The sequence below is a fragment of the Pelobates fuscus genome, chromosome 9 (genome assembly GCF_036172605.1).
Source record: "Pelobates fuscus isolate aPelFus1 chromosome 9, aPelFus1.pri, whole genome shotgun sequence".
Lineage (NCBI taxonomy): Eukaryota > Metazoa > Chordata > Amphibia > Anura > Pelobatidae > Pelobates > Pelobates fuscus.
Genome location: NC_086325.1, coordinates 98,746,341 through 98,756,406, shown reverse-complemented (window position 1 = coordinate 98,756,406; position 10,066 = coordinate 98,746,341). Strand labels below are relative to the sequence as shown.

The 10,066-nt window shown below is 38.1% G+C and overlaps 1 protein-coding gene across 1 annotated transcript; it reads left to right on the top strand.

Moving 5' to 3' along the window:
• Positions 1–1,868: 1,868 nt before the first annotated feature.
• On the top strand, positions 1,869–7,540 carry LOC134572201 (protein Wnt-11b-like). The gene is made up of 5 exons (XM_063431011.1): positions 1,869–2,225; positions 3,965–4,200; positions 5,152–5,429; positions 5,790–6,082; positions 6,796–7,540. The coding sequence occupies exons 1-5, from the start codon at positions 2,152–2,154 to the stop codon at positions 6,968–6,970; spliced, it is 1,056 nt and encodes a 351-aa protein (XP_063287081.1). The 5' UTR covers positions 1,869–2,151; the 3' UTR covers positions 6,971–7,540.
• Positions 7,541–10,066: the final 2,526 nt, after the last annotated feature.

The following is a 10,066-nucleotide window of genomic DNA, read 5'->3' as shown; positions in this document are numbered from 1 at the left end:
CGAACAGCCCTATATAACAGTGTGCTGCAGTGGCTATGGTGCCAGGATTGTTGATGTTCATGAAATAGTAACTGTTGTGAATGAACAACTAATTTGCAAAGTTGGACCAAAATACGTAAGTTTGAAAATAATCTGAAGTCCAGCTGAAGCTGTTGAATTCAGCAAATTTACATTTTGCAAACAATTTGTCAATGCATAGCTCACTGCAACATGAATAACTATGTAAATAAGGGTTTATACACAACACAGATATTCACAGTAAATGGAAAAATACTGCAAAATTTAGACTACAGTAGCCTGACTGTCATTAAATTTGAGAATTCTTCCAAATCAGTTTTTGTAGTTCTTTTCCCCATGGATTTAATTGTTTGGTGAATTATTGTTATTATTTGATTATTTATATAGCGCCAACAAATTCTGTAGCGCTGTACAATAGGTATAAATCCCATTCAAAGTATTACACTAAAATACAAATTTTACTGAATTATAATCTGAAGAGTATAAAATATCCAAGCTGTGATTATAGTTGGAGACATTTTCCATATATGCTACTCTTGTCTTAATTTTGCCATTCAGAATTTAATTTAGAGTTTACTGAATAAGCCATGTTGTGTTTACCAAGTAGGACAAGGAGCTGTGGAAACTTTTCTGGAATTATAAATTTGACATCAAAATAAATCTACAGAAAATGGTGCTATTTTAGCCCCAATTTACTAGTGTAGTGCATAACCTTGTAAACATGTTCTTTTGTTTCAAATGTAACTTGGAGATGCATTAAAGAGGCTCTAACACTTTAGGGGGATTAGCATATGTGTATGCTTGGTGTATGACTGACTGGGAATTAAGCCAACCGTATACATAGCTGAAGCCCTCCTCACAAGCTCTTACTTTACCTTATGATATTTGCATATGTCAATAAAATTCTAGTACAGTTTGTATGAGTATTTGGTAAAGATTTTATGTTTATGAAATACTGAGAAATTCTAATGTGGTGACAGAATTAAGAAAAGTAATTAAAAAAAAAATAATAACAGTTTTAGTTATAAGGTCACCTATTTAAAACAAACATATACTAATGCTTCAATATGAATGAATACACTTGGTATTTCATTGCAGATAGATATATATGACATATTTTCATTTTATTATGACACTTACATAGTGATATAGAGACAGACATGTTTTAGTCATTAAATATTGTTACGGTTAAACAATGCTAGATAGCTAAATTATGTTGTTATCATTGTGTTTCTCTCTTAGCTGAGATGCAGAAAAATTGAAAATGAAAATAGAAAGATAACACATGAATTTTTCTGTATTTTTTTTCGAGGTAATTTCAAGCTAAACATTGTAAATAATGCTAAAAATCCAATTGCTGAACATGTATTTTTCAGTCTCACTTTAACTCAAGGAATCATGTAACATTGAAATAATCTAATAGCCCATCTCTTAGTGGTTTGCAGTTATTCCTTATAATCAGATTATAGCACATTATAAAGGTATCTAGTCGCTTTCAGTCACCTAATCTCATATAGAGGTGTGTGTATTGCCCAGGATGGGGGTAAGCCCCCAGATTTCCCGAAACTTGTCCTTGAAGTGCTAATAATACCTGAGCCCTCTATGAAGGGGTTTCGGTTTGCAAGGTAAAACAATTATTTTGTTATCTGAGTGATGTGAAAATTGGGGGCCCAGGCGTTGAAACATGCACTTTCCATGGACTCTCGACTAATTTAACACCAATGCGTGAATCCTACCTGAATGGCTCGGATCCGGCTCAGGGGGTGTGGGGGCTGTGACGTCACGGGGGATTTAAATACCAGGGGGAGTCACACCTCATTCAGTAGAGAACCTTGGGGATTAGGCAGAGGGTTTAAACACTGAGCACTGAAACACTGTTGTTACCACTATCCCCTCATCACTTGATATATATATATATATATATATATATTTTTTTTTAAAATCATTTTTATAGCAAAGACCACCACGATTTTTTCATTTTTTACCCCCAAATCACATATAACACAACTCACTCGTTTTATATTGGATTTCTGCTTTCCCTCTAAGTGTGGACGCTCCTGCCTTCACTCCTCACAAGGATCCACAGTCACACACCTCAAATTTCTCCTTTGGATACACCATCGACAATTCGAAATGACTCCAGTTCCGGTTCGGATCACCCTGCTCCTGGTGTTTTGCTCCGGTTTGTGCAGCGCCATTCAGTGGCTGTAAGTATAATGCGTTCCAGTATAGTGCCATGTATGACACCGAGTTGCACCTATTTTGCCAGTAAAGGGATCGTTCGATTTGTGGCCGAAACGTTGATATTGTTTGGCATGCAATATGTATGGTAGTCCATTTTGGTAATATATTTGGTACAGTAGTGTCTGCATTTCTCATGCATACAATCCCTGCCTTGTCTCTGTATATACATTCTCCATTGCTGTTCATTGTAGATTTTATTCCCACTGTTACTTTTGATGGGCATTTGAAAATTCCAGGGATTTCATCAGTAAAGTTGCATTTTGTTTACTATTGGTATCCCCTCCTGCTGATGTTATCATGGCCCAGGAGCCATCTCTTATCTCCTCGGACCAGTTGATAACAAGCCTCAATTTGTTGTAAAGCTAATCTCATGTCTGAGCATTCACCCCCTCTCCCAAACTAGTCCCTGTATCAGAGCCTGCTTGCTCTTTTCACGTTGTGCTAATTCTTGGTGGCTATGAAATGTCTGCTTATGTTAATTTTTAGTTTTTCTGGCAATTCACTTTCATTGATACAAAAGTAAGCCATGTTTTCACTAAACCAGAGAGTGGAAAAATTGACAAGGCAACTCTAGAAAAAAATCTCTGGTTTTGTTAGCTTGGATACTTAGGGCTAAAACTTAGAATTCCTTTGTCAATTCTTCACAATTTCCACAATTGTAGTCTTTTTTTCAGCAGGGTCCTCTTCAACTATTGTTCCTGTAAAAAAATAAATAAATGTAATTCTCACTTATTGTTAATATTTAATATTAACAGTCCTTTAATATTGTACAGTGCTGCGGAATAAGTCAATGCCACATAGATAATAAAGACACATGACGCATTCTTCATCTAAATAATACTGCTGATGTGATATTTGCATATTGGCAATACATATGGCAAAGGGGCTTGCAAAATGTCATGCCAGTCAATACTGCTGACCCTTAATACCGACTAATTTGTCATAATTTAAGTAATTTCCTCTGGAGTTTTTGCAAGCCAAGCCAGATGATGACTCACTTTACAGAACCAGATGAAAACTAAGTTATGTTGATTTATGAGCATGGGTTGGAGTGGTGGGTTTTTCTACCACTTTGCAGGCAGACTGCTGCACAAGCCACCCAAGTGTGCCATGGCGAAAATTGGCAGTATGCATGATCTATATTTTATACCTCTGTAGTAGAGATGCATGCATGCCACACACCACTGAGCCACTTAAAAAGTTGGTGTAGCCTTTTGGAAACTTTTGTTTTTAGTGTCCCACGGTACCCAAAAAGTTGGGAACCATTGGGTAGGAGACCATCACAGACGATAGCTATCCATTTACCCAGTACATAGTTGCTAAGTAGCTGGTAATATAATGCCGTTTAGTTACTATATATTTGCGGGTAGGTTATATCTATATCTCTCTTTATACATCAGATTTAATGGAAAATCATGACCGATACGGCACTGTTTCGTTCCCTTCAGGGATCTTTATCAAGCTGAAGGGATCGAACGTTGCTGTATCTGTCATGATTTTCCAATAAATCTGCTGATGTATTTAGACCTGGAGTACTTTGCTGCTACTATATGGATTAGGGGTTTGCCAGCCTTAGGTACAGTGCACCGAAGTCTACAGGTGATGAGTGCGGATCCCTCCCTTTTCTATCTTTTAATTGTCAGTCTATGAACATAACTTACTTATAATTAATCCTCTATTTTGTGCCATTTTATTTTTTTAGCGGTCTGACAATAAATGGCAGTTCAGTGGCCTGGAATGAGAGCGAACACTGTAGATTGTTGGAACGTCTCGTCCCTGATCAGATCCAACTCTGCAAGAGGAACTTGGAGCTAATGCACAGCGTTGTTAATGCTGCAAAGCAGACCAAAATGATTTGCCAGTTGACCTTTTCTGACATGAGATGGAACTGCTCGTCCATTGAAAGTGCACCACACTTTACCCCTGACTTGTCAAAGGGTAAGAATCCAGAAGGTTATTGTGGGTCCAGAGAAAATCTATGCAAATAAATAAAAAACAAACAAAAAAACACTAAGTTATGAATGAAGAATGCACTTAGGCTTTGCATGCGGGACACAGATCTAAGCAGGATCTCCAGCAATGCCCCCTTCTTTCATCTATACACTTGAATTGCCTCATTGGAAATGCTTTAAAGGGACACTATAGTCACCAGAACTACAGCTTAATGTTGTTCTGGTGAGTATAGTCAGCCCTTGCAGGCTTTTTGCAGTAAACTGTGTCTTTTCAGAGAAAAGGCAGTGCTTACCTTACAGCCTATGGACACCTCCAGTGGCCACTCCTCAGATGGCTACTAGAGGTGCTTCCTGGGTCAGTGCTGCACACTGTGCAGTATTGACATTCAGTCTCTCCACCCTCTGCATGGAGACCCTGAAATTTCCTCATAGAGATGCATTAATTCCTACGGGAAAGCATTGTGATTGGCTGAGATCATCACTTCTGAGGGGGGAGGGGGGGGGGCTGGATGGTGGTTTTAACACTGTAGGGTAAGGAATACATGTTTGTGTTCCTGATCCTATAGTGTTCATTGTAATACTATACTGACTGGTGTTCTATTTATATCTTATAGACTGTAAACTCATTTGAGTAGGGCCTTCTTTACCTCTTGTCTGTTATATCCCATATGTAAACTACTTTCAAATATCCACATTTTATAATTTTAAAGCGCTGTGGAATATGTTGGCACTATATAAATTTATGATGTTTGAACAACTTAACACCCTCTTACCCCAATTTTCCCTAGCTTTCTCGTATCATTTTTACAATTGTAGACTTGTAAAAGTATGTATGTAAAGGGTAAAATGTTTTTATTAATGGTAATTTCCTTTCTTTATTCTTATAATATCCTGGAATGTTTACATTTCGGTCCTAAAGTGTCTATTTTTATTTCAGGAACAAGAGAATCTGCCTTTGTTTATGCTTTAGCGTCTGCTGCTCTGAGTCATTCCATTGCTCGTGCCTGTGCTGCTGGTGATATCCCAACATGCTCTTGTGGAGCCCCTCCAGCTGAGGTTTCTGGACCAAGTTTCCGCTGGGGCGGATGTGGAGACAATTTGCGCTATGGCTTGCAAATGGGTTCTGCCTTTGTGGATGCACCCATAAAGTCGAGCAGATCAGGAACGCAGGCTACAAAGTTCATGAACTTGCACAACAATGGAGTGGGGAGACAGGTAAGGGCACACAAAAATGTGATAACATTTTATTGCGCTTTTTATAATAGTCTATGTTGTCCAGAAAACGTACACATTTCATGACCTTCAGTATTGATATGGTAGATATATCCAAATGACTTCAGGACTCCTTTTTAAAACTCTGCAATTAAACATGCATTGCATCATGAGATTCCTCATGACATATCAATTATATCTTACATTCACAATAAAAAAGATTCCTGGAATATTTAACCTATAGGTAGGCACTCCATACATTTCTAAAATCTATTCTTCACCTTGTGTCAGTGGATAAAGGCTTGCATTTACATTATATTTTGTTCCTTGTTTCATTATGTTTGTTTTTTCACCCCTCTATAGATACTCATTGATTCTCTTGAAACAAAGTGCAAGTGCCATGGTGTTTCTGGATCTTGCTCTGTGAAGACCTGTTGGAAGGGACTCCAGGATTTATCCAGTGTTGCTAATGAATTGAAGTCAAAGTATCTGGCTGCAACCAAAGTAATAAACAGACAGATGGGAACTCGAAAGCAGCTGGTTCCTAAGGAGCTGGATATCAGGCCTGTCAGAGACTCTGAACTGGTCTATGTGAACAGCTCTCCGGACTACTGCACCAGCAATCCGAAGCTGGGCTCCTATGGAACACAGGACAGGTAGCATATTTTTCTTTACAGTTAATTTCTCACCTACTCGTCTTTTTCAAACTAAATATTCTACACTTTTATTTTCTATAAAGATTAAATTGGTACAGATCACTGTTATAAGTTTCTCTTCTCAACAAAAAAATGTTTTTGGATCATTTCAACTAGACTGGGTTCTTCATTGCACCTAATGCATCTGGCGTTGATACTAGCTTTGTTGCATTATGGGTACTCTTTTCCTAAAGAAACGATCCATTTGGTACACTGCTTTGTTTGATTACTAGATATGTAAAATGGAAACTAAATGGTAACAAGCTTCCAATTTTCTGTACAAACCATGTGGCAATGTAATTTGTGGACACCTGCAGATTAGTACTGCTCTTGAGGTCATGTGTTTTCATGAACCTTTAGCTGTTCACATATGGTGTATGGGGATCAGGGTAAAAAGTAGTGGTGTGTTTTTTTTTTTTTTGGTTTTTTTTGTTTTGTGTGTTTAACCGAATGTGGGAGGGCTTGCATATTTTTTTTTTTTTTTTTTTTTTTTTTTTTTTTTAGTACGGTAAGCTTTACATTAAAGAAATAGGAGAACTACTATAATGCCAATGGCCACACACAGTGAATCTTAAGATGGGAAGTTGACTCTTATTGATCTACCATTCAATTAACATGTATTTATGGTATGTGTGCCACATAATTAACATTTTTACTTTTTTGTTCATTTTTAGATTGTGTAACAAGACCTCATTGGGAAGTGACAGCTGTAATTTGATGTGCTGTGGCCGTGGGTATAATGCTTACACAGAAACCATTGTGGAGCGTTGTCAGTGCAAGTACTACTGGTGTTGCTACGTCACCTGCAAGAAGTGTGAGCGGATTGTGGAGAGATATGTCTGCAAGTAATTCCATTATGGGTTTCCCGCAACACACAATGAAATTGCCAAATTACATGGTAATCACAAGCTTCGTAACTCAGGGATTGTGACTTAAAAGTTCTCTTGATGAAATGCAGAGGGCACCTTTTAAAGCAGCTGGTCTGAAGTGCACACTAACAAGAACTTATTCATCCCATAGAGTAGTTGAATGCCCTGGGCAGGTGAGCTTATAGTGCTCAAGAGCTGAAGGCCCATGAAGTGACAATTTTTTTTATTTGAAAAAGGCTAGCCGCCTTCCTTCTCTCTGACACTCAAGAAACCAAAGCACCACTGGAAGAGTGCGCATGATCCCAAGGAAGTTTGCCTTCCTTCGTGCTGAGGTGGTGTGTTTTGACTAATGCTCCGCTGGAAGGAGTTTGTGGAAATTGGTGCCAGAACTTTGTAATGCAATTGGTAACCTTTATCCATTTTTGACTGCAAAAATGTAATGTACTTGTAAATACCTGTAAAGACTAAACTGTGGACCATGGCATAGATTTACTGTAACAATTTTGCTAAAGCTGTAATTTATATATTTTTTTAATAAACCTGTTTTTGCTGTGGCAGACAATTCTTGTATTGCTTTCTGAGTTTGACAAAAGTAGAAGGGTGCAGGAGCATATGTTACATGAAACAGAAAAGGTAGGTTTTACAAATTAAAATATTTAAAAGGGTGACTGTCCGTCATCCACAAATCCACGGTGTCCCATATTAGGTGATTATATACGGATTAAATCTGATTAAATGTTAGACAAAGCAGAGAGTGCAATGTATCCTTGATCATTTTACGAGGAGGAAAAAAAAAAAAACTTCAAAAAGTTAATCCTAAAGCGGTAGAGGTCAAAAGCAAAGTCATGGCTGCAATATGATTCAAGATGTGGTACACAATGGCATCACTCTGCATCCCCAATCTTTATTATACATTAGACAAGATGGTCTTTCAGTGCCACTTCTTCTGCACCTGTGGTAATATAGTGACAACTGGATGGGGGAGGGCAGTTTAGCAGGTGCTTCTTTAAGATCTTCTAATGCAGCTGCCATGGAATAAGGGCAAACAGGAGCTATTTACTGGTCAGGTGTTACTCTTGAGTGTTTTGTAATCCTCTGAATTCCAGAGTTTTACTACTATAAATACTTGCTGTTTTTATTTGTCCTTCAATCCTTTCCTCCAGCTTTTATAGTGGTTGTGTGGGGAGAAAAACTCTTGTTCTGTTTTTTCTGCAGTGCGGACAAAACTGCAACCCAGAATATCTCAATGGCTTGCAAAAGCCAGTCTGGCTTCAGCTCTTATGGAATTGGACACCCTCCCACCAGAGGCTGTAATTTATGGCCACCTTGTAACCTTAAGCTGTGATCATGGGGGGTCTCGGACACTACCATGCTCAGGAATCTGGAAGTCTGAGTGCTTGATGTTTTCTAGTGACTAATGGCCTAAAGGGTTGCTAGGGGCATCATTTCAGATTGAATATGCTTGCAATGCAGTGAAAGCAAATAGGTCTTTGTACTTTTGAACTGTCTTTATAAAGCTGATGTATAACTGGACAAAAAGTGAATTCAGATGTAGGAAGTTTTGAACTAGAATGGGAATTGTAGAGAATTGAGAATCAACTGCACGTTTTGATCGTCTCCCGCCCCCCCCCCCCCCCCCCCCCCCCCCCAAATAAAACTAGTGAATGACTGACTTAATAGTTGCAATTTTATGTCAATACCACAATTCACAAAAATACAAGGAAACATTCTTGCTCTTCTGAACTGGAACCCTAGCTGAGTTTTCAGTTGGGCTATTTCAGCCTACAGTTTGACATGCTTGTGTAAATTATTGTCAATTTACACTTTAGTGAATAAACAAGATGGTGTTTGTGATCAATACTATTTTATTGAAACATTCTAGTCTTGCGTGTCTATAAAACGGGTTTTAGGGACTTTACATTTTTTTCCTTGATAAACTATACAGAAATTTCCGTTTGAAATAGAACATTAATCTTTGGAAAATGCTACTTTTCTCTGTCATCCACAAGCTCCATTTGTGCATGTGGTGTGTTGGTAAATCACTCAAATTCCTGTAAGGCTGAGTATTTCAAGAATAAAATCAGCTGCTGTGAAGTAAAAATCCTATTGGATATTTTAGGCGTTTAAGTCCCAGCACCTGCAGTGCGAACTGCAACATACCAAGGTGTTTTATTTTGGAGGGTTAAAAAAAAAAAAAAAACTGCTATATTTACAGTTGGTGTAAGGTTTAATGGTTTACCAGGATTTCTGTTAACCATCTTAATTTCTTTACAATTTTTTTTGGTTTTTTTATATCGGATTTTCTTTTCTAATACAGACAAAATGTATTTAAAGTAATGGCACAGTTGTATTTAACTTGCGTTCTCTTTAAGTCTTTTTAGTTCTACATACCATTACTTTTCTGTGTAAAAATAAAAAACATTTTTTGCGGTGCAGGATAAGCACATATTCTGTAACACAGTGACCTAGTATGTTCAAGAGTGCGAAAGAAATATAGTATTGTATAACGAAACGTGTCACATTGCCAGCACCATATTTTAATTTGGTTTTCATTTAAAAAAAAAAAAAACGGGGAAAGGTCTCGTGGTAACAGGTTAGTAATGCTAGAAGTTTGGACAAGGCCAGGTCAGATTGCGTACAACAGGTAAGTAAATACAGGGATATGCTGTTTTGAGATTAGCATTTAGGAAGGTTGAGTATACATCAGCACTCCAGGCTGTCAGGAGTAGATTTGGGATATACGGTGAATTAAACCAGCAGGGTTCTATTCCTGTTTGTAGTGTGTCAGTACGCTTCACTATATTAGTGTACCCCTAACCAAGGGGGCAGGGAGGTGATGGAAAATGTGCTTGCCAGTAGGGAGGTAGCAGGATCCCAGCTAGTTTGTGTCAAGTGGAGAGGGTCGGTACCGGAAGACCCAGTATAGTCAAGAATGCCAGGGCCTCTGACACAGAGCTAAGTCTATGAACAGTTCCATTGAGGGTTATCAACAGGGATCGAGGTGCTCCCCATTAATTACATTCCGCTGGGATTGGCTATAGAAGTGTAATGTGACAGTCCCACTACCTTCTGGAGG